Source organism: Girardinichthys multiradiatus, chromosome 14 (assembly GCF_021462225.1).
Source record: "Girardinichthys multiradiatus isolate DD_20200921_A chromosome 14, DD_fGirMul_XY1, whole genome shotgun sequence".
Lineage (NCBI taxonomy): Eukaryota > Metazoa > Chordata > Actinopteri > Cyprinodontiformes > Goodeidae > Girardinichthys > Girardinichthys multiradiatus.
Window position 1 is genome coordinate 45,458,704 of NC_061807.1, and position 25,832 is coordinate 45,484,535.

Genomic DNA, 25,832 nt, shown 5'->3' on the forward strand with positions numbered 1-25,832 from the left:
TCAAAGAGGCTTCTGACGTAATTGTTGAATTACTGTGTTTAGAAGATTCTGAGTTATCCATTATAACGGGCACATAACCATCAATACTATAGAAATGATTAATGAAAGATGTGGAATTAGGAGTGAGGTTGAAGCAGTACCAACTTGTAGTTGAGGGGTTCTGGGGCCACAAAAGAACTGAACAAACTTAGAAGGGGAACACAAGGAGAGCACAACATGGATTAAAGGTAGCGTAACGGAAAAAGCACCGAACAAAGGAAACCGAAGAGCTTAAACACAGAGGTTATGTGATCAGTGACATAGGAACCAGCTGGGTCTAATCAGTAGAATGTTGAACTCCTGGATGAGCGTACTAAGCAGAGGAACTGACGAAAGGAGACTAAAAGACAGATAATATAGGGGGAGCTAAACTAGTCACAAAAGGATTGACAAGTTAAAAAAGGAAAAAACCTAACACAAGCCTAAGAAAACAAACCAAAATGCACATAGGAAAGAATACAAGAAATAAGTCGGAATCTAAACAGAGAAATGAACTACATGGAAAGACTTTAACAATAATAAGCAACTCAGAAATGATTAGAAAACAGTCTTAAAAACGACCCAGAATTTAGCAGGTGGAGGTGGCCCTGGAAATAGGTCTCAAACCAATGAAAAAATACAAATGCCAGACATCAGGCAGGCAACCTGTAGGTTAACCCGCAGCTGCACAGGTTTCAGGCAGGCAAACTGGAGACTGGTGGCAGAGAATTCCTGCAGGGTCATGGCAGGGAAGCACTGGAGGGTTGCAGCACAAGAGTCCTGGAGGGTGGCTTTCAGGTAACAGGAACCTTCAAAAAAGCCTGCCTGGTGGCTGGGAGAACGCACGAGATATTGCAAGAGGCAGGCCAGAAGGCTTCAGCGGCCGACACTGAGTCTATGGCCAGTATGCTGGAGCTTGAGAAGTAGCCAGGCTGTGGTTTTTGAGGATTATACCTAAGAGCGAAGGGAACCCACCTGAACCCTCTTGTCAGAGACTCAAACAAGAACATGAGATGGATCGTCCTAGACCCCATTGGGAAACTTGGGATCAGGCTCTGGTGTTCTGAAGTGACGAGGAGACCCGAGACGAGGCACGGGCTGAGTGGCGTCATCAATCGGCCCCCTAAAGGCAGTGTAGGTGGAGGTGGTGATAGTGGCATCTGCGTTGCGCTGGACAGGCAAAGAAGGTGATTATGATGGCAACGAAGAAGACGCCTCAGTTTGAGCAGGAGGTGATGATGACAATGCCGAAGGTTGCATGGAGGGAGTTTTGGAAGCGTGCGGCACAGAGTGAGCCTGTGGGGGCTGTGCTGGCGCTTTCAAGCGAAGGCGTTGATGCTTGTCTACAGAGTCAAGCATGAACCTGGTGTTGAGGTGGTTTCGTGAATGCTGTGACGGGTTGTAGCAGCTGCAGTTGACAACATTTGGGCCGCTGCTGACATTGACAAGCAAGGGTGTACGAGTGAGTTTAACATTGGGGGGGACACCTATTGGAAACCTTAAAGACCCATAAATAGTTTAACATGTTTTATTGGTCAGAAATGCCTTAAACCCTTGATGTCCCTGCATGGCATTACAATATTATATATGGTAATATACAATATCAGGATCTGACTTGCAAAAGATAAAATAGCAGCATCTGTTGAGGCTTTTTTAACTGAGATTTTTAACTGATTTGCAGATGTGTTTAGGCTCATACAGTCAAATCTGTTAATAGCATAACCTAACCCTGAAATTAAAAGTATTAACTGATTAATTTTAAGACCTCACCTCCAGCCCTGAACCATCCTCTACTTTTTCTGTTTGTGCTGCTGCATTGCTGCTCCTAAACATACAAAATAGCTTCAGAGATGCATGTCTAAGGTACTGTTCCTGAGCATAAAGGTGGCATATTTTAAAAATAAATGGGGAAAATAAAGAAATAATGAAAAGATTATCTTAAAAAAAATCAACCAGTCCTCACCTGTTCTCCTTTCCGGATCTATTCTATCAATAATGTGATTTTTACCTTATCCCCCACCCTGAAGCTGCCCCTGGCTCTCATAATATTTTGGTCTTTAATAATTTAAGACCTCACTCCAGTTTCCTCCGTCTCTCCACCTTTTATTGCTTCAACTGCCTCACTACTTCTGTAGAATCATTCTCTTGATTAGACATTATTGCAAATAATGTCTAATATAATGTGAGACATGTTAAACAGCCGAATATTATTAGGACCTCACGAGGTGTAACCGTTACTCACACTGACGTTGCTCTTTTTAAGAAAATGAAGTCCTGCGGTTGTTAAAGCCATTTCTTTGATGGTGGCATTATGCTCACCTCATTCAGACCTCTCTGACCAGACTGTAGCTGACAGCTCTCCTGCCTCTGCGCCCCACTTCTCAAACACTCAGAGCAACTAAGGGAGGGGAAAGTCAGTGACATCACGCTACGATGCGCTTTCACAATAAAAGCATGTGAGGTAAAGATTTCAAAACCAAGTATTTTTCTCCCTGCAGTATAAAATTTATTTGGGGGGGCAAAGGCGCCCGTTTCCAATATTGGGGGGTACAACCCACACAACCCACCATCCCCCCCGGTTCCTACGCCTATATTAACAAGGGTATATGCAGCTTAGCAGTAATAATAAAACTTAGAAATATCATGAGACAAACACAAAAGAAAACACAAACACCTATAGACTATGGCAGTTGAAATTGTTACTGTCTATTGAATCCACTTCTTTAGCTGGATCTTCAGAAATTTAAGACTAAAATCCCAAATAGGGGGCGATAAATTGCTTTCACAAACAATAAATTGCACGTGCAATAAGTGAGCATGTTTGTTAACCTTCCTTGTCTCTATTCACAGCAGCAGGTTAAAAAAGTATTTATCAGAAAGTATTTACCAGAAAGTAACTAAGTTAGATTACAAGTTACTTTATTAGTTACAACAGTCCCCCGCCACCTCAACAGCTTTGCCAATACTTACTTTATTGAAGTGCATTTTAATGTTAACATCAACAATGTATCTCCTGGTATATAAAGCTGAACTTAAAAACATTTTACGAAAAAATACATGTTTAAAAATAAAAAAAAGTCTTTCTTGACTTCATTAAACAAAAATACATGTTTTTATGAAAAATAAATCTTTCTTGACTGCACTAAACATAAATACATGTTTTTATAAAACAAAATGAAAGTCTGACTTCATTAAACAGAAATACTAGTATTTCTTGACTTCAGTATCATAAAGAACTTGCTTTATATAAAAACAATGTGGTCTTTCTTGACTTCACTAAACAAATATTTATTTTAACAAAAAATAAAATAGTCTTTCTTCACTTTGTGGAACATAAATACTTTAAAATATATATATATATATATATATGATAAAGACAGTCTTTCACGACCAAACATGTTTAAATATTAACACTGTAATGACAAAACTGAACATGGAACCTGTTCACAGCATTGGAGAAGCAAACAGTGGGTTTAACAGAACAGTTTAGTGTATAATACCACATATAGGCTGACATGTCTACTTTTGTTACTTTGGCTTAATCTTATTTTGTAATCCGATTTTCTGAATGAAACAGTGGAGTGGGACGAGTAAACCAGTGGTTGTACCTCATTAACAGAAGCTTTTCAAACCTCCGGTCACAAAGTCTACAGGTCCTTCTCAAAATATTAGCATATTGTGATAAAGTTCATTATTTTCCATAATGTAATGATGAAAATTTAACATTCATATATTTTAGATTCATTGCACACTAACTGAAATATGTCAGGTCTTTTATTGTCTTAATACGGATGATTTTGGCATACAGCTCATGAAAACCCAAAATTCCTATCTCACAAAATTTGCATATTTCATCCGACCAATAAAAGAAAAGTGTTTTTAATACAAAAAACGTCAACCTTCAAATAATCATGTACAGTTATGCACTCAATACTTGGTCGGGAATACTTTAGCAGAAATGACTGCTTCAATGCGGTGTGGCATGGAGGCAATCAGCCTGTGGCACTGCTGAGGTCTTATGGAGGCCCAGGATGCTTCGATAGCGGCCTTTAGCTCATCCAGAGTGTTGGGTCTTGAGTCTCTCAACGTTCTCTTCACAATATCCCACAGATTCTCTATGGGGTTCAGGTCAGGAGAATTGGCAGGCCAATTGAGCACAGTGATACCATGGTCAGTAAACCATTTACCAGTGGTTTTGGCACTGTGAGCAGGTGCCAGTTCGTGCTGAAAAATTAAATCTTCATCTCCATAAAGCTTTTCAGCAGATGGAAGCATGAAGTGCTCCAAAATCTCCTGATAGCTAGCTGCATTGACCCTGCCCTTGATAAAACACAGTGGACCAACACCAGCAGCTGACACGGCACCCCAGACCATCACTGACTGTGGGTACTTGACACTGGACTTCTGGCATTTTGGCATTTCCTTCTTCCCAGTCTTTCTCCAGATTCTGGCACCTTGATTTCCGAATGACATGCAGAATTTGCTTTCATCCGAAAAACGTACTTTGGACCACTGAGCAACAGTCCAGTGCTGCTTCTCTGTAGCCCAGGTCAGGCGCTTCTGCCGCTGTTTCTGGTTCAAAAGTGGCTTGACCTGGGGAATGCAGCACCTGTAGCCCATTTCCTGCACACGCCTGTGCACGGTGGCTCTGGATGTTTCTACTCCAGACTCAGTCCACTGCTTCCACAGGTCCCCCAAGGTCTGGAATTGGCCCTTCTCCACAATCTTCCTCAGGGTCCGGTCACCTCTTCTCGTTGTGCAGCGTTTTCTGCCACACTTTTTCCTTCCCACAGACTTCCCACTGAGGTGCCTTGATACAGCACTCTGGGAACAGCCTATTCATTCAGAAATTTCTTTCTGTGTCTTACCCTCTTGCTTGATGGTGTCAATAGTGGCCTTCTGGACAGCAGTCAGGTCAGCAGTCTTACCCATGATTGGGGTTTTGAGTGATGAACCAGGCTGGGAGTTTTAAAGGCCTCAGGAATCTTTTGCAGGTGTTTAGAGTTAACTCGTTGATTCAGATGATTAGGTTCATAGCTCGTTTAGAGACCCTTTTAATGATATGCTAATTTTGTGAGATAGGAATTTTGGGTTTTCATTAGCTGTATGTCACAATCATCTGTATTAAGACAATAAAAGACCTGAAATATTTCAGTTAGTGTGCAATGAATCTAAAATAGATTAATGTAAAATTTTCATCATTACATTATGGAAAATAATTAACTTTATCACAATATGCTAATATTTTGAGAAGGACCTGTATTTCTTCCAAATGTGAGCACTTAGAAAATCGATGCAGAATTTGACGGTCATAGGCCTGACATCAGGTAGTCTATGACTTCATGTTTTTGCAGAGTAGGTCTCCTCTGGCTCTGCCTCAAAAGTGAAAAAGTCCATCACACAAGTCTTGCTGGCCTGAAAAATATTATTTTTTATATTATATATTATATTTTGATGTCTACAAGGTCTACTATTTATTATGTAATTGAAATACTTCCAAACCATGACTAATGTGGAATCAATATTATGGATTTTATTTTATTTTTTTGGATTCTTATTGACATTTCTATTTGTTTTAATCTTTTTTTGCAATGATACTGAATATTCTGTTCAAAGTACAAAATATGTGTGATGTAAGAATTTTTAACTAGCTTACAGGTGGAACATACCTGCACTATAGCATCTGGAAGGCCTGCAGTCATCCTGCAGAGCAAATCTTTCACAGCCAGGGTCTTCTGCATCAGAACTTCAAGTGTGGGTAGGAAAGTCCCATAAGAACAGTCACCTTGTAAAATGTCCAGAGCTGCAGTGAGGGGCTTCATAACGGTGCAGTACCCATGCAGGAACTGGTACTCCCGGTCTATGAAGCACTTAACTCCCAGCTTGGTGCATAGAGTATTTAGCTCACTAATGGGGATTTCTGCAATTCTCTTTACAGCATCAAAAAATGAATTCCACCTTGTGGATGTTGGTACCAGGAGCGTTCTTTTGCTGACTTCCTCCACTGCTTCTGATGCAAGTGTAGATCTGCTGGATTTGGTCCATAGCGTTGTGCATTTTGTTGTGCTGCTCCTATAACCGGCCTTGATCTCTGCATGGGAAGTTAAATATTTCTCCACATCACTTGTGGAAATGATGTTGATGGTGTGTGGGGCACACCTGTGGTGTGGGGGTAGATACAGTTGTCCATCACCTTCATTCTCAGCTGAGAGGATTTCTGGCATATCCAAAAAGGTGTCATCATCATCTGTGCAGGTGGACTCTTCCTCCTCTGTCTCATCATCGGACTCTGTGACTGGCTGGAAAACTTTAAACACCTTCAAAGTTGGATCCATTATCAGTTACTGTTGCAACTACTTTGTTGAGTAGTCCATATGAAGACTAAATGTTTTTGATTTCTGGACCAATAACATCATGTGTGTCCACCGCGAATTCTCCTACATGCCCATGCAGCCGTGTTGCTCTCTAATGTGGATCTATGGATCCATTGACACGAGTCAGTCGTGTTCAAGGGCAGCATTTCTTCTACTACATACTGTCCGACCAAATTCTTTAACTCTTCCCCACTTGCTGGTTTTGCACCGAATTCCAGCTTTTATTGTTTGGTTGGTGGGGGACCTGTTACAGGGCTCTGCTTCGAAGCACCTGGCAGGACTTGATCCGTCAGTCTGACTGTCCCATGATGTGTCTCCAAATGTTTCTTCAGATTTGATGTGGTGTTTTTGAGGATAGACAGCACTTTCTCGCCAGCACAGAGGGTACAACAAACCTTGATATTGTCATCCTTCGCTGACAGAAACTCAAAATAGTTCCTGCATTTCCGGCTACAAATTGCATATATCTCTCCTCCCTCCATTATTTACATTTCAGTTGCGGGATGGTATCACAGGTGCTTATAACGTGACTGAATTTTCGCATAGACCAGACGTCACTCCCTTATATGGACAGGAAGAAAAAGTAAATTACAAGAGAAAATGAAAAAAAAATAGTAATGCACAGTGATTTGGACTGGAAAACTGATTCAGTGTGAATATGTTTAAGAATAAAAGGTTTGTCTTGAGGAATTTGGAGTGAGGCCAAATTAGTTTTGAAACTATTTAAAACAATTTTAAAAACCAGTTCACATTGTAAATCAGAAGGGTAAATAAATTTAAAAAATATATATTTTAAGAATAATTTGTCTAGTTAGAAATCAATAACCGTTTGATCAACTGATTCTTACCACTTGTTAACGAGCCATAACAGGCAGTGATAAATTACAAACATGGCATGCGATGCTGCCGTTGTCTTCTTTGAGGTAGGGAGGGGGAAAGGCGCATCGTCAACGTGATTAGAAACACATCCTGTCATTGTTTTCGGAATAGATCTGACCCACATACAGAAGTCCACTCTGAAGAACTGAATCAAGAAAATGATGTTTATTTTGCAACAAATAATCAGGAACGAGAACGGATGAATCGCCAACTGTATGGAAAGAAGGGGAAGAGAACTGGTGAGACAAATAACTATTATAAAACAGAACTAACGAAAGATAACTAATAATCAGGAGAATGGCTTACTAAGTAGGTACACTCAGATCGCCAGGGGTAGAGGGATTCGGGGGTCAAGGTTTACGGAGCACAGTTTCGTTCAGATGATTTCCCTGGTGCTGTTTGAGCTTGGTGTGATCAGGAGTAAATCCAGTGTGCAGTTACTTGCGTTGGAGGGTGGACAGTGTATGCTTATGCCTTGATCCAGAAGACAGAGGAAGCAGGAAGCTGCCAGCTTGATCCGAGTCCAGATGAAGTCAGGAGTTAGGAAACGAAGTCCTCAAAAACGTAGAAAATCTTGATCGACCAGAACCTCTGAGAACGAAGTCTGTGTTCACCAAGGAAAATCCAAGATTCAGGATTCAGCCTGCGAAGAAGCATAAACAAAGTTACTTGGAGCAAAAAAACGAAGCTTTAGACTAGAAGTGGCTGAGCTTGTTACCACTGAAGGCAAAACACTCTGGCGTCAAAGTGCTGGCAGCCTCCTGCTTAAATACTCCTCCATGCAATCAGCAGATCAGTAGCACCTGTCACCCAGCACACCTGAGAACTCCAGGACCATCTGGAAACTGAAAACAAAGTGCGAGCAAAACACACTCTTAACCCAGACCCTGATACATTCTCTTTTTGGGGAATCTTTGGCTCAGATTGTTTTTTCTGCTAAAGCTCATTTACATAGCTTTAAGACAGCTAGCAGTAGTTTCAGACGGTTTATGGTCGTCAAATGTACAAACAGAGAAGGTTACCACTGGGTCAGACTAATTTCTGCTCTAATTCTTTATTTTTGTCTGGGTCCACCATTTTTTAAAGCTTATTTGTTCAAGTCAAGTCAAGTAAATTTTATTATCCACAGGGGGCAATTTGTAGTGCAGACAGCAGTGAAAATATACAAAACATACACGCACACAAAAAATATTAGTCCTTACAATGTGGACCTGGATTTGACCAGGCTAATATCAGCAAGGATAAAGGCTTATAATTAAAAGTAGAAGTAGACACTTCTGGATTCAACACTGTTAAACAGCAATTAGACAGTTTCATATAACTTCAGTAAAGCATTGCATGCAACATACAACTTTGGTGCTATATAAATAAACTGAATTGAATTATTGAAAATATCTGCAAGTTGAAAATTCAATTCAATTAAATTCAATTCAAAGATACTTTATTGATCCCCGAGGGGAAATTAGAATTCCAGTACAACCCATCCAAACATACATCATGACACAAGACAATGGGGGGACGGGTCACCGAGGCTTTGCTGCCCACTCACAGGCGCTGCCCTTGCTAGATGAGAAAAGAGGCCACATTAGGTAAGTAGAGGGAAAAGGACCGTTTTTAAGAACACGTCCTCGGATACCAACAGGTCCAGAACCTCTATTCTCTTTGACACCACAAAATAGATTTAAGACTGACTCTGTCATAGCTAAAGTAGTTTTGTGAAGAACAGAATCTCTAAAACCAGACACCTCCTCACTATAAAATCATTAATATTAAAACAATTATAAAATACATTCAGTTACATTTTTTGTTCTGCATCCCCATCATGTTTTTAACTTCCTTCCATGCAGGGCATGAGCTACCAGTTCCCAGCAAGACCTCCACTTCATCTTTATTTGCCCTCTTGGCCAATTTAATTTCCTTCTTCACCTGTCAAGTTCTCGGGAAATATAGAGAACTCAACTCACCTGTTGAGTTCCCTATATTTTATCCATGATTAAAACTGACACTCCTGTGTATAATGACCTCATTGAATTTCTGATATCCGAGGCTTAGTATCTGGATAAGTAATAAAGTATTTTTTAGGAATAATTATTTCCTCACAAAAGGAGACACAGGCAGACACTGTTTCCGTCAGTTCATCTGCATCCACACAGGAGTTCCTAAAAACATCCCAGTCTGTGGAAAAAAAAAGCAGTCTTGAAGTTGCCTAATAGACTTCTCTGATCAGATAGGTACCAATCTTCGATCCGGCTTTCATTTCTTCAGGACCGATTTGTATGTTCGAATGAAGTAAACAACTGTGGTCTGATGTACCCAGAGGTGCTCTGTGGAGAAATGTATATGCCCCCTTAATGGACCCAAAACTTTATTTGACGAGTTGGCAAGTGACATATTGATAAACATTGCCAAGAGACTTGGCCCGCTTACATTGATTAAAATCACCGATTACCAATACCGGAACATCCAGTGCAATCCTCTGTAGCTGTTTTACCAACTTGGCCAGGGCTGGGTTGCCATATCAGTACTAGCTTTGGGGTGAATGTAAAGAAGGCACACAAATATTTGGGGAAATTCCCCGGGTAGATAAAACGGGCAAAGACACACTGAAAGAAGTTCAATATTTTATGTGCAAAGTTGTTCTCCAACAACTACATGTTACACCAGTCATGATTCACATAAAGACACAAACCTTCTCCCAGTGACTTGCCGGTCACTGTTGGGTCTTTGTCCAGGTGGTACGGAGTTCCAAAGCCATCAATTCCAAAATCCAAGTCCAGATCATTCTGCTACCAAGTTTCAGTGGGTGCTAGAAGCGATGTACTTCTGTATTCTGCCACGTACTTCACATGTCCCTGGAGGTCATCCAGTTTATTTCGGAGGGAGTGGACATTAGCCAGTGTGACGGTTGGAAGGGGAATCCTCTGATGTCCCAACCTCCTGACCTGCTGCCACACACCTCCACGTTTCCTTGCTCTTGGCACGACCTCTTCTGGTTCCCTGGCCAAGGATCCGACGGCTAGAGAATCTCTACTGGGAAAACAACAGAGGATTCCTAAATGCCCATTCCAGACCAACGCCATGACAGGAAGAGAAATTCCAGGCTTTCCTTGATAAATTCTTCGTGAAATAAAATCTGACATAAAAATGTCAACAGAAAAGAAGAGAGCCGTCAAAAACAGGTGCCCCTGCCGCCAGTGTTTCTCAGAACTGTACTCAGTTCAAAAACAGAAGGAAACCCCAAAGGGGGATCCAAGATGCTATAAGGACTCTCACTCGTACACATTATTAGCCACGTTAGACGCTAATTCCTTAACAACTGAACAGAGAAGTAATGGAGTGGATGGATCATTTTGCCCTGTCAATATTTCATACCCAATGGACTCGTCTGCCTCTGAATTCTTCTCTGGGTCACTTAATACCCCCAGTAGGATGGAGTTGATGGACAAACACACCTTAAACGGGGAGCTCAGGCTACCAGTAAGTTGCTAATATTTAAACAGATAATTTTAGCTTATGTCATGCTACATGTTTACTAATAAACTGTTGCAGGTACGGGAACATTACTGACTTTGAAAAATCTATTTTAAACACGAGAATGTCTGTCTTAAAGATACTTGGCCAGGGTTGTAGTGCTCTGCAGCTCTGCTGCCACTGCTCTGTAGCTGAAGATGCCTATCAGGAACCTTTTGCTTTTCCTTTACTTCTGCCTCATTGATAAAATACTTCGTAATGGATGTACTTGCCATTTTAAACTTCCAGTAGTTGCTCACTGTGGTTCTATGCCACGAGAGACTTAGTTTCTTCACCGAAGCCCATTTATTTTTATCTTTTTTTTGGTAACTTGAACATTGTGTTTATATTTAGACATTATTATACCACTTGCACTTTCTATTTGTTTTTTTATTAAAGAAATTATACTTGATCTAAATGTTTTGTTTTTCCTTACTAATCCATAGTCACTCATCTGTCCTCCCAAAGTTTCATTTCAAGAGACAAATGACCTCCTCCCCACCCCTCATGTGCAACTGATCTTCCTGTGAACATAAATTCCCCAGCCTTATTTGAGAACTGACACACTTTATCCCCTTTCAATCCTAGACTGCTCTACATAGTGTTCCCCTTTCTATGATTCTCCCACATATCACCAGTTGAAATCATCTTTTCCCACTTTTCTGCATGCGAAAACAATTTTTTTAGACCCAAGCAAGGAAGCCTGCAAGGGCCTATTGTAATCGTAGTTTTTCTTTTTATTAGGCCCGAGCAGTAAGGCTGCAAGGGCCTATTGTAATCGTAGGATTTCTTATTAGGCCCGAGCAGGAAGCCTGCAAAGGCCTATTGTAATTGTAGTTTTTCTTATTATTAGGCCCGAGCAGTAAGGCTGCAAGGGCCTATTGTAATCGTAGGATTTCTTATTATAATGCTGTTGCCTCTTTGCAGGGCAATTTTGGGACTTTGCCAAGCCCCTAGATGCACACGATTTTACCCAAAATTGTCCCCCGCGTGAAATGTTTGTTCTTTAATGTTGTCGTCAGTGGACATGGCCAAACCTCTTAGCCACGCCCCCAAACATGAGATAGGCCACACCGTAAGTCGTAGAGATCTGAAATTAGACACACAGGTAGAGCTCCTCAAACAAAGAAAAAAAGTCTCTTGGAAGTATGCCCTAAAATGCACAAGAAGTCGGCCATTTTGGGTCAAAGGCAAATTTTTGGCGGCTTTTCACTTTTACTCACCTCGAACTTTAACAAACTCCTCCTAGGGATTTTGGTCAATATGCTGTTAAGGCATGGAGGATTAAAAGTTATCAAAATCGTGAGTTTTTGGCTATGTTTAGGGGGCGTGGCAAGGGAACAAAAATGATGTTCGCGCCCAAAGTGAAAAAAATGCAATAACTTTCCCAAAGAAATGCCAAATCACACCAAAGTTGGCATGAAGGAGGACCTTGGGATTCCCGACGATCCTATGAGGTCATATGCTGACATCATCAAAACCTCGCCCCCCCTGAGAAGTCACTTTTTTTTTACTGGGAAAGGTCGCTATCTGGCTGTCTATGCTCAATCCGCTTCAAACTGTGTCAGATGACTGATAACTAGTGGGTCTAACGTCATTTGAAGCACAGTGACGTTTCATAAAAGGGCCTGGCCGTGGTGGCGCGCCGAATTTTGACGTCACGCCATGGCCATACGTTTGGCTCTAATTTCCACATAGATCATCTGATCTGCACCAAATTCAATATGATTGATCCTAGTCCAGTCCCCAACTGAGATCTGATGACATATTTGGTGGGCATGGCCTAATTCTTCCACAGCGCTCCCTAGAATATTAAAGAAAATCAGCCCCAAGCCATGCTTTGACAGAGTATTGTGAAATTTAGTACACATATGTAACTTCTCAGGACCTACAAAAACGTCTCTTGGAAAGTTGGTCCAAACCCAACAGGAAGTCGGCCATGTTGGATTGAAGTTTCAATTTTGACCCCGGTTTGGCCGTTTCTAGCCAGCATATCTGAGCGAACTCCTACAGCTTTTGACTTAGAGACTTGAAAATCACTCAGTATACTCTTACGGCACTGGGGATCAAAAGTTATCAAGAGCTTTTTGATACATGAAAGCGTGTGGGCGTGGCCAAGCCTCAAAATATGACTTCTCACCATGAAAGACGAAATTGTTATAGGTCCTACAAGGAAAGTCACAAAGACATAAAACATGAGAGTAATCTGCCTCTGGGCCTGAACAATATTCACTGATCAGATGCTGACATCATCAAAGCCCCACCCCCTGGGAACAGGAAATGTTATGTTTTCCTTTAGATAGTCAATTTTTGATGTCCTTCAACCAAATCAATGTGAAACTGTCCCAAATGACAGATAACATGATGGTCTAAGACAGTCTTCAGTACTGACTGGCTTGGCTGGAGGGTGTGGCTGTGGCGGCGTGGCGAATTCTGATGTCACGCCACGACCATACCTGTGGCTCTAAATTTCACATGCATGGTCCGATTCACTCCAAAATAAATAGGAGTCTAGTTTATGCTTTTAAATCCTGCTGCTGACTAGTTGAACATTGCATATAGGATTACTGCCTCCCTTTACCTGCATTGGAAGCTTGTCCCAACATTTGTTTTTTTATATATATATTTAAGGCACTAGTGGCACTTTATTTTTCTAATTTTGTTTAAGTGAGCTGACAGGAAAGCGGAGGAAGATATGCAGCAAACGTCAACAGGCTAGGACTCAAACCCGTGACAGCCGCATCGAGGACAAAGACCTCCGTACATGGGTCACGGGCTTTACTCCTGTGCGAAAGCCACCCTTTACAAAGCACACAGAGAAGGCTAAAATGCACCTTGATCCTGCATCAAAATGTTTTATGAAAGGGGCTATATGTGCTACTGAAAACTAACACTTCCTTTTTGCATTTAGGATAAGAAGAGAATTATAATTTTGTTAGATGTTTTAAGAGTATACTCATTACTCATTTATTTGTTATTCAATTTTCCCCGCCTTTTTTGAAGACAACAGACTTACGGAACTGCAGATTGAAAAAGAAGGGAAAAACAACAAGAAACTAACAATAAAGACATGAAGTGGGTAAAAAGAGACTGATAAATAAAGTGAACAAACGATGAAAAACAATGAACAGTTGAGTCTGATTAAGGCAGGGGTGTCCAATGTTGGTCCTCGAGGGTTGGTGTCCTGGATGTTTTAGATGTTTCCCTGCTTTAACGCACCTGATTCAGGATATTGCAGTTCAGTAAAAGGCAGCTAATCAGCCATCAATGGGAACTGGGTGTGCTGAAGAAGGGAAACATCTAGAACAGGCAGGACACTGGCCGCAGACGACCAACTTTGGACACCCCTGGATTAAGGTAATCAGAAACAGTTGAGGGGAACATTACCTGAGGCTCTGAGGGAAAATGAAAAAAATCAAAAAAACAAGTTGATCTCAGAAAAACAGACATTAGTGAAACAGTCTCTAAACATAAAATGAATAAACACAATAGCTTTTTGAAAAATATATAAACTTTAAAAAGTAAGGCACTGTGGAAAGAAGCCAAGTCTCTCCTATAACGGACTCCCGCTTCAGGTTCTCCCGCAAAGGGAGAAGACATCAGCTCCATACCCTTGTATATGTTGTTTTAGTCTTCCTTAACTTCCTCTCCACACAGACCTTTGTGGCTTTTGCTGAATTCCTGTATTTAGACTTTCTCATGGCTGTACCATCACCTTTGAAATTTTTGTTTTTCTCATGATACACAGGCACATAAATGAATATGGTGCATATGCCACACAGAGATTCAATGTGCTTTTTTGTTTAAATTGAAGTGCTCTTTAACACTTCTTCCAGCCATTTCTTGTCACAACTTCACTGTGACATGAAATCACTGGAGCCACACCACCATTACACATGCATTGTTTCTGTTTTTGTAATTTGACTGTACTGTTAAGTGGATCAGCATATTGTTGGATGAAATGATCTGTTAGCACATTCTTGACATTATCATTGTTCTACTGCACTCTTTTGTGTCAGTGTTAAACATTACATGTCACATCTGGTACATCTTTCTTTTACTAATCCCCAATTTATCTGTATGGGATGGGATGACTATCAAGACTTGATAGGATAACCATTCAAGTTATTCAAGAGTAGCCATTTCTGTTACCTAGTTTTCTCCTATACTACAGTAAAATCAAAAAAAAAAAAAAATCTCCACAAACTCTTCAAAACCCAGTCTTAATATGCTGTGTGAACACAGGGGTAATTAGGTTAGGAAAGCTGCTTGGAGGCTATGGTTCAGTGGGATGAGTAGTCATTTGGCAATTGGAATGCAGTCTGCATTTGATTTTAGCTTTTCTTAACTCTTAACAAGATACTGAACCTGGACGTATCCTACAAATACTGCGTATCGATGTATGAAGTTGTGAGTGTGGATGGGGAAATGTGACTCCTGTAAAAGACATTTGAGTGGTCTGTTTATTGTAGAAAAGCACTATTTAAATTTGTTCTTTTTACCACCGCTTTACGGTTAGGATTACTGTTCACACAGTTCTGATAACAAGTCACCTCAAACATATATAACTTTATAATTCGTCAAGATGTATCTTATTTGACAAATACAGCTTCAGTCTTCCTTAAACTGACATCTTACTCCTGCTAACATTTTTTTACTTGGAGCAGAAACAAAAAATGGAAAATAAAATGATTTTAATTTTGTGATATATATTGATTACTACAGGAGGAAACATGTCTGATGTTTATTTGTTGTTATTGGGAACATATCTGAGAACAGACAGCAAGAAAAATTTAAAGTCAGTGTCAGCTAGACGGAAGATCATTTTAAAAGGTTTTCTTTTTAGTCGTGTATACAGTGGTTGAAGACTGAAGGAAACACAATACTAACCCACTGAATTTCATAGAAGTGTTTAAACAAACCTACTTATTGTACAGAGTATCATAGCTTCATGCTGTTGTACTATTTATAGAAGTAGCACTGAAAACTAATATTAGCTAGATAATGTGCTCTGGTCTTTTGGATCATTTAGCCACCCTGCACTCAGCTTAATAAACACACTGCTCTACACTTAGCATATCATCGTTATTTTCAAATAAGCACTACCGTAATGAAACTAATAATCAGTATGCATGCAATGACTATCCAAGGAGTGGGCGGTCTTTCTTGTACACAAGAGAAACACGAGTAATTGTGTAGTTGTGCGGTAAGGGAGGGGCGAGTGCAGAGGAGCTCTGCTCCATATTCCGGTAACTCTGGAACTTTCCCTAACATTTTAAACGGCTCCTACTAAACTATAGGATTGCTATAAAAGGGATAAAGATTTTATTGTTTTTAAAAACCATAACTTTTTTAAATCTTAGTATGAGAGACCCGTATCTGGGCAATGCCTCCAATGTAACATATTTCATTGTGTTTCTAGATTATTGTGTGCACAAAACCTATAGAAAAGCAGGTTTGCTTCATAAACTTAGTGTTTTGCATTCACTGCCATTAAATTTAATGGCTAATGTGTCAGCTGTACTCTGCACAGATCTTCACAGGGACAGCTGTCAAGGGATATTTGAGCCCAGTGCACAGAACAGGTCACAGGACTCCTACAGATAGGGAACCGCAATGGTCAATAAAGGCTTGAATGGAACATATATGGTGGGTGGGGGTGACACTGTGGTGGGTAAGGTTTTCTATATTTATCACTTTTTTTTGTGATCAACTTTTTATTAATTTCTTAGCCACAAGTGAAATAATACACATGCTTTAGAGTACACTCACACCATAAGAACACATCTCAAAACGTGTAAGCTATTAATCTGAATGGGTGCTTACGTTAGGTACCTCCACAGAGTTGTGACTCTATAACAACAATACTATATTTATCACTTTTAAAAAATATTTCTAGTCCCTAAATTGTAAATCGCAACTGATAACTCCACTTTGCAAATGACCAAGTTGTTTTAGACCTGGTTCAGAATTTGGTGCTAGTAACTTGTCTCTTTGATAATGATTTGACAATTAAAGCAAAGATGTTCAGCTAAGAAAACAGGTGAAAGGTTAGCACTAACTCTTAGCTAATCCAGAACCTTGACCCATGTATACCAGATCTTAATTTGAGTATGTGGATTAAAGGTGGATGAACAAAAATAACAGCGCATTGCTGTAATGGCTGTAGTGACTTCTATATTTTAGTCACTTAGCTGGGTGAAGGTGTCGTTTTGACATGCTTCAACAGATTGCCCAACTTCTTTCCATCTTCTTATTTGGAAGGGATTCTCATTTATTAATAGCTGTGGTTACAGGTTAGATTAATTGTTTATACAAAATCCTGCATTAATTAATGTCCAAAAACACAATCAAAGGCAAAATCATACAATCATGTTTGGGAAGCGGCAACAAAACTGTGTGCTCACCCCACGAGCCAAGGATAAGAAGACCCTCTGCATCACTAATACACCTATATGCTGCCTGATGTGTGCAACCACCATCACCCGGAGTGAAATATGAGTGATAACCATGAAATATATAATCACAAAATGGCTCCTACACTACCTTTGAGGCGGCAGTTGTAACGGGTACATCCAGTTTGGCTTAACGTTTTAACTTATTACAGGAAATAGTTCTGAGCATAGGAAATAGCTCTCCCCATGTCTACATTCTTTTGTTGTCTGGATGGTTACTTTTAAGCACCACATGTCGAGCCATGTGGATTAGATGTTGCTATGCCAGTCAAAAATATAAACGCAAAATTCTGTTTTGGGTGTACATGCTACATGTTTATTTAAAGTAGTAAATAATCCATCTTGTTTTTCAAAGGATGAGCTTTAGCTGGACAGAGAAGTAGTACAGTTGTTTCATGCACTAACTGAGCTCTATGCCGAGCTAACATCTCTGCTGCCCAGCTTGCCTCCTAGCACACATCACAGCTTGATCAAATGACTGCCCCCTTAGCAGTTGGTTTAGCATCTTCTCTTCCATAACAAGCCATCTTTTATCTTTCAAACATTTTATTGGATATAATGAATATCTACTTTATCTATCTCGATCCAAAACAATAAAAAAATACCTGAATTGAAGCACATGGAAACAAAAAACGTTTAGAGCAAGAAATGTCACTGTGGATGTGTGAGCAACAATTTTCCATTGGAAAAGTTAATAGAACAGAAGAAAATACTTAAAAATAATTTTATAATCTCAAAGTAAAAGAAAAGTGCAAATTTTCATTATAAACATTATAATGCTTCTTTTTAAACATTTGGGATATGGCTATGGCCTATACAAAACATGTTAATTATAGTTTTTGAGATTTTACCTCCTCAGTTTCCCCCAGTTTGAGCTCCTTCCAGAATATGGTTTTAGGGCTCTGTCACTTTAATGCAAAGTAGCTGTGTCTGGCCACGCCCACCACTTCAACAATTTATATTCACGTGAAAATGAAACTGAAACTTAGAGGACAACAATAAGTACTTCCATTTCTGTCATCTGCATATTTGCCATGAACAGTAGGGACTGAATTTTTCTTCAAGCTTAGTCTTTCTGCAAATCCTGCTGTGTACAGATGTGAGTTCTCAAAGCAGTCCGTGGTAAAGTGATTCGTGCAAACTAGTACTGTCCTTGGCAATGAGACTGGAACATTGCCCTCAAAAATAAAATGAAGCATCAAATCTCTGTTATGCTACAGCGGGAGAATGTGCTTGGACTTGTGGGTCTTTGCAGCCAACAGCAGAACATCTGCCTTTGAGGGTAGCCATTGTAAAGTGCTATAATGTAAAACCACTTGGCAAGACGTGATCCTTTACTGTAAACCAAGTGGATGGAGCTCCTCTTCAGTTACTAGTCAGGGACCGGACTCAGGTAACGTTGCTAGGTAATTGTAATTGTGACGTCACAAATACACAGATTTTGAAACCCCGCATTTTCAAGAAAAAATAAAATATTCATTCATAGAAAAAAAAATGGCAGAATGTTTTTTTTTTGTGTGTGTTTGGACTGTTTGTAGAAGCATTAAAAACCCAAACGGAAGTGAATTTTGCTTAATAGGTCCCCTTTTAAGTAAATGAATACAAATATGAAAGCAAAGTAAAATAGATAAATTATTAAAGTGCATTCACATACACGAATAAATACAAGGTTGGTTATGTGTTTAAATCAATCAGACCAACTAAAACTTTCTGAATGCCATGTTAAAAAAGGAGTCATTGTAGCAGCTAGCATCTGCATAATCCATGTGGGGGAAAGTTAAGAACTGAATGTAAACATGGATCTGAAGCTGAAGGAAATGGACTGTTTTCCTTTAACTTTTCTAGTTTGTTGTTTTTACATTGCTGGTCAACATTTCTGAATATTGCCCAATGCATTGGAAAGAGATGTTTTCTTAGCCTTTCTTTTAGTGCTTTGTTTATTGTTTTGTTTCAAGGGCCATATTTATTGTTATCCATTTTCAGCCCTGCACATTTCCTAAAGACTTGGTTTGGAAGAAAACAATTTTGATTGCAGATAAGGTCTGTCTTTTCTTCACTTAAAGCAGTAGGTTTGGTGGTTATAGGCCATGGTTTGTTCACACAGGACTAAATAAAGATCCTTGAATTCCATGGCTAGTTTTGATCACTACTAGTATTGGGAATTTTGGCACATTTACGTACATAGATGTGGGATCTCTGTCTAGTCCATTTAAATATGCCACTTGCACAGGAGTCACAATGTTGAAACAAAATATATGTAGTCATGAGGTATCAGCTCATGACTAAGAGGCTGAAATGTATGCTTCACTAGCAAATATATTTTTCTAAAATAAGTAGCCAAGTAAGAACTGTCTTTAAAAAGGCATTTTTAAAAGAATGTCCTTGTCACTGTTATCTGAATTGCAGCAATAAATTGGCAAGAATGTCTGGGAACAGTTGTCTTCCACCTGTTCAACTGCTGTTTATGTTCTGCAATGTATGGTTGTTGGAGTAACAAGACCAACTCAGAGGTGAGGGATAGGAAACAGCTGTTCATGTGATAAGCATGTTCAAAAGGGTGGGGGAAGGGCATCACTTGCCAGCCTTTTTCTGTCCTAACTACTCACATTATATATTTAGATTAAATGAATGGGTTTTTACTATTATTTAAGATAAGCAATAAACCTAAGTATAGCGAAATAAAACTTTTTTTTACATAGACTTAAAAGCACTTACATAGACTTGAAAGCACTTAAAGATCCCCAACATGCTGCTCTAGCAGGGTTATCTTGGTTAAGTAAGCTAATACAATGTTCTGACAATGCATCTCCTAAAATGCCCAAAGCTTTATAATTTTTTTTCTAAATGTATTCAAAGCTCAACACATACAGGCACAGTTTTCTTTATTAATGTCAGATTGAATTCAGCATAAAAGTAGGCAGACCACATTGATGTTATAGTAACCTGTGTTTGTATGATATTCAACCATTTTGAGTAATCGTGTGTTGGTGCATTGGTGTGTGTATGTATGTGTGTGTGTGTAGGTGGGGGTGTATATACATATGTATAGAAATAAGTGCGTGTGGGGGTGGTGGGGGGGGGGGGGGGGTGGTGGGGGTGGGGGGTGGGTGGGGGTGGGTTGTAGCCGGGTCTACCTGCTCTTTGCGGCTATTGGGTGCCCTGGATTACAGGCCTTCTACTCTCTCGCCACACTTACAAGTGTACACTTTCATGTGATAAAGTTTCACTCACATACAGGTACAGTTTTCAATTAACTTGTCTTCTTCCTGTTGATTGATTTTTGAGTTACAACATAATGTGAACAGAATATAATAATAAATTGGCAGCAGAAAAGATGGCAGCATGTTGGTACAGTTGACACAATTACAGACAGTACACAGGCAACAGGTGCTGGGAGTTGTTTATCTAAGTGTATATTAGGACCCCTTGATGTCAGGATTGAAATCCAAAGATCACTGAATCCAGGCACCCTTTATTCTATTCAATACAGAACAAGATGTTTAAGATGAAAGGTGATGATCATTACCTTGCAGAGAGAATTGATAGCATTAAATTATTTTGAGTACAGCTCATCTCACCAGGTCAACGAACACCTCTGAAAAATCATAAATCAGATCTAACATCCAAAATCAAAAGCTACAATCAAGAAAAGCAAAAGGTACCAGGATATCAAAACCAGGGCCTCCAGATGGCTACACAGCATTCAGCTATAAATTGTTAAAATGTTGAAGTGCTGTTAAGATTATGCACTTCTAATTTTACAATTGTTTTACGTATTGATCTATTCTGTGTAATCTTTTAGATTTATCTATTTACAATTTTTTACAGTAATCTAATAAGGTTTTTAGAGAAATGCGGCCTCGTTCTATTGTATGCTATGGGTTATTAAGTCAAATGACAGTAAATGGATTTGATTTGGTTAATATGTTTTAGGTTTGCGGTAGACATCGGTACAGCACTAATACTGTTATTGGACATGTCCAGATCAAACAAGGAATATTTTGATCCCGGAGTGATTGCATTTTACTCTAAGAATGAAAGAAAATGTCTTAAGATTTTTGTCTTTAAAGGTATAAACTTCACAAATTTTAGGCTGTAAGGTACAACTACATGGGCAGACAGGACTAACAAATATCTCACTGCTCTGCATTTCTGATTAATGACTAAGTAGCTATTGAGGATGTACACTTCTGAATGACCAACCAGACAAGGTATACAGTTATACAGGTATATTATATGAATTCTAAATTAAATAATTTTAGTATATGTAAGCTATTCAGCTATTTGAGCAACTTATTTCTTTTTAAAACAGCTGAATTCTGTATCTGCCATATCATAACATCAAAACTTCACTGCTGACACATCCTTTTCTTTGTGTTCTCCATCTGTTTCACCTGTGATTTAATCTTACCCGTCTCATGTACATTATCCTTCTTTATTGTAATTACATTACTCTCTCTGTTTTGTTCACCGTCCTCTCTTTCTCTCTTTCTGTCGTCTGTAGATCTGAGGTGAAGTAGAGCATACACTGCTCTCCGTGCCAAAGAGAGGGGATCACGTCTGCAGTTCCAGGCACACAGTATTTGCCACCATCATGCAGTTCTTGACCTATGTCTGCTGCTTATCAGTCTTGCTTGTCTCTCTCATCTCTAACTGCTTGACCCAAAATAATGGAGACCTTGTTAATACACATAATGGTATAGTTCAAGGTATGCGCTTTCCAGTGCCGGATGGGAGTTATGTTACTGCTTTCCTTGGCATCCCTTTTGCTGAGCCGCCAGTAGGTAAACGTCGCTTCCGTCCTCCTGAGCCAAAGCAAAGATGGACTGGGATTTTTGAGGCTAACGCCTACCCCAACGCCTGTTACCAGTATGTGGACACATCGTTCCCAGGCTTCCAAGGCAGTGAGATGTGGAATCCTAACAGAGAGATGAGTGAGGACTGCTTGTACCTTAACATCTGGGTACCTGCCTCACCCAGACCCCACAATCTCTCAGTTATGGTGTGGATCTATGGTGGAGGTTTGTGGTCACAGAGTTTTACCAAAGAGTAAACTACGTGTAATTATATGTGTGTCATGTTATTATAAACACCTCCAATATCTAGTTTCCAGTAAGATATATACATACACTGATCATAGACAAGAACGTGGTGCTAGTTGTTTGCTTTTAATGATTTATTTCAATTTGAATTGATGGTTTATTGAAGCAAAGGCCCAGAATGCAGGTATGTGTGCATAAAGACAATTAGGCCACCCCATTAATATATATATATGTATATATTTTGTAAGAACTGTTCACATAATAAACAGTTCCCTTAAAAAACATGAATTAAACAAAATTAACCCTGTTTTACTCATGAGACAAAAGAAAAAAATATTTTTCCCAGCTGAGGAAAAAGTTAGGACACCTTGCCAGCTAATAATTAGTTGTACGTCCTTAAGCTAAAATAGCTTCTTGTAGCTTCTAGCAGTCTCTGACATGGATTTCAAAAAAGTTTCCCCCACTCCTTACTTTCAGTTGTCAGTCAGTAATTTTCTATACAGCTTCTTCCATAGTGGGTCGCGGGGAAGCTGGTGCCTATCTCCAGCAGTCTATGGGCGGGAGGCGGGGTACACCCTAGACAGGTCACCAGTCCATCGCAGGGACTTTCAGTTGTGAGATGTTGAAAGGGTTTCTTCATGTACAGCCTATTTCAAGTCACCACAGAGTGTCGCTAAAGGATAAAGATCTGAGCTTTGACCCAGCCTAAGATTTCTTAATTGTTTGCCAGTATTTGATGTATTTACTAGTATGGTTCATGTCAATGTCATGTTGTAAGGTCCAGTTGTGCTTTAGCTTTACATTTTTTGCGGATGGTCTTATGTTTTACTTAAAACACCCATTGTAGAATTCACAGTGGATTCTATTATGGTTAGCTGGCCAGACCCTGCTGTAGCACAGTAACCCCCAAATCATAACCAAGTTATTATTTCTATTTGGTTTGAGGTTCTTTTCCTAGAATGCTGTATTTAATTTATACCAAACAAGTCCTATGTTTGGCTGCATGGTGGCACAATTGTTAGCACTGTTGCCTTGCAGCAAGAAAGTATTTGGTTCGGATCCCTGCTTGGGGTCTTTCTGTGAGGAGTTTGCATGTTATTTCCATACATGCATGGATTCTATCTGTGTACTTTGACTTTCTCCCACAGTCCAAAAACCTGCATTTTAGGTTGATGAGTCTTTTTAAATTGTCCTTTGGAATAAGTATGTGGGTGCATGGTTGTTTGTCCTGTGTTTCTCTGTGTTGCTCTGTGATGAACTGGTGACCTGTTCATGATGTACCCCGCTTCTGTCCTAAAAACCACTAAAGATTGACACCAGCCCCCATGACCCTGCACAGATAAGTGGGAACAGATACTAGATGGATGGATAAAGGGACGGATGTTTTGAGCTTTGGTGTCCAAATAATTCAGTTGTACACTCAGCCTCAACTATCAAACAGTGCAGTCAGATTCAGTTTATTATTCAAATTGGTTAAAAGTTTTTCTATCTAAGGAAATCCAGCAGATTGCATTGAGTCAGTGATTTGCAGCTTTCACTCCTCCTGGATGAGCATGTAGAGACAGTGGAGAGTTGCTTGCATTGACTTTGCAGAAATCCCTCAGACTGAGCATGCATGTAGCGACAGTGGAGAGGAAAACTCCATTTTAACAGGAAGAAACCTCCAGCAGAACCAGAACCAGGCTCAGTGTGCACAGTCATCTGCCACGACCGACTGGGGGTTTGAGAGAACAGAGCAGAGACAAAAAAGAACACAGAAGCACTGATCCAGAAGGACTTTCTATAAAAAAGATAAGTGTAATATTAATGGTTATAGCTCCTTTAGTAGCTTCACCTAGGAGATTAACTCTGAGCCAGTTTTCAAGTCTAGAGTTGGAAAGAGAGCACATACAGTTAGTCACAGTAGACGTTCAGCAGTAGCTATGTCTAGGAGAGACAGGGTTAAACACTGAAAGACAGAGCAAAGTGTATTATCTGTATAAAGTGAGCAATAAGTTTTTGGCAGCAGCAGCTCAGTCGATGTTCCCCTCCAGGAAGGTGCCGCAGCTAAACACAGAGCCAGGTCAAAAGTAATGGTCTTTGTCTGCATACTTTCTGGGAGACTTTTTTCTGGCCCTCATGTTTTCTTTGAGAGCAAAGATTTCTCCCTTGCACACCTCCCAAAATTGACTTAATTGACACCGGATTCACTGTTTCTTTTGGAGACTTCTTTTAGCATCGTACAGTCTTTTTTCAGGGAGAAATTGCTAGGACAGTTGGACCTGGGAATGTTGGCATCCATCCACCTATTGTCAATACCTGCTAATCTTTGCAGGGTCACAGGAAACGACTCGTGTCTACCTCCAGCGGTCATTGGGCGAGTGATGGGATACACCCTGGACAGGTCCCCAGCCAGTCATAGGGCAGCATAGTAGCAAACAACCATGCAAGCACGCACTCATACCTAGGAGGTCCTTTAGAAGACCAACTTACATTACAATCACGTTTTGGAACTGTGGGAGAAAGACGAAGCACCCAGAGAAAACCCATGCGTGCACGGGGAAATTATTTCATAAAATTACAAACATTGTTTCAGATAGCCCTGAGCTTCCTCTTCATGAAACCTACATAAAACAACAGTCTCTTCAGTGAGAGGCTTTTTCAGATATGCTGTAATACAGATACCTACAGGGGTTCCTTCCTGCCCACAGCATCGCCATCAACAACAACTCTATGAAGAAACTTTATTTCCCTTTGATGACATGTTCACAATGAGCGTTAGAATCTATTAACATCTATTATGATTTTGCAACTTTTAGAAACATCCATTCAAAACAAAAGCACATGCTAATACTAACTTGCAATGATGACGATTTTCCAGGATTCTATAGTGGCTCTTCTTCACTGGATGTGTATGACGGTCGTTACCTTGCTCACACTGAGACAGTCATTGTGGTCTCCATGAATTATCGTATTGGTGCCTTTGGATTCCTTGCTCTTCATGGCTCTTCAGAGGCTCCTGGAAATGTTGGTCTGCTGGACCAGAGGTTGGCACTACAGTGGGTGCAAGAAAATATCCATTCCTTTGGTGGGAACGCCAAACAGGTAGTGTTACTGTCTTTCTTCTATATTGGTATTAAAAGTATGTTGAATAATTATCCTTTGTTCTCTTTTTTTGTAAAACAGGTGACTATCTTTGGTGAGAGTGCTGGTGGTGCTTCAGTTGGATTCCACCTATTGTCTCCAGACAGCAGACCTTTTTTCACAAGAGCCATCCTTCAAAGTGGGGTCCCCAACTGTCCTTGGGCCTCTGTTAGCCCTGCTGAGGCCAGAAGACGTGCCACACTTCTGGGAAAGCTTGTTGGCTGCAATGGAGGCAATGACACTGAGCTGGTGGACTGTCTGCGTAATAAAAGTCCACAGGAACTTATCGATCGAGAATGGCTGGTAATGCAGACTTAGTCTGAACTGACATTTTTCACCTTATTTTCACCCAATGCCATTGTGAGGATGTAAAGAAAATACACAAATAATCATTGATAAGTCCTTCTTTTTGGCTTTGTAATCAAACACTA

At 40.0% G+C, this 25,832-nt stretch overlaps 1 protein-coding gene across 3 annotated transcripts in view; it reads left to right on the forward strand.

Annotated features, from left to right (window-relative positions):
• Window positions 1-25,832, forward strand: part of ache (acetylcholinesterase) — a 64,502-nt gene that overhangs the window by 11,876 nt on the left and 26,794 nt on the right. For all 3 annotated transcript variants that reach the window (XM_047386113.1, XM_047386111.1, XM_047386112.1), the window contains exons 2-4: window positions 21,741-22,257; window positions 25,139-25,362; window positions 25,444-25,704. In XM_047386113.1, coding sequence (XP_047242069.1) covers window positions 21,831-22,257; window positions 25,139-25,362; window positions 25,444-25,704 — 912 coding nt within the window. In that variant the 5' untranslated portion in view covers window positions 21,741-21,830. The remainder of the gene's footprint in view (window positions 1-21,740; window positions 22,258-25,138; window positions 25,363-25,443; window positions 25,705-25,832) is intronic.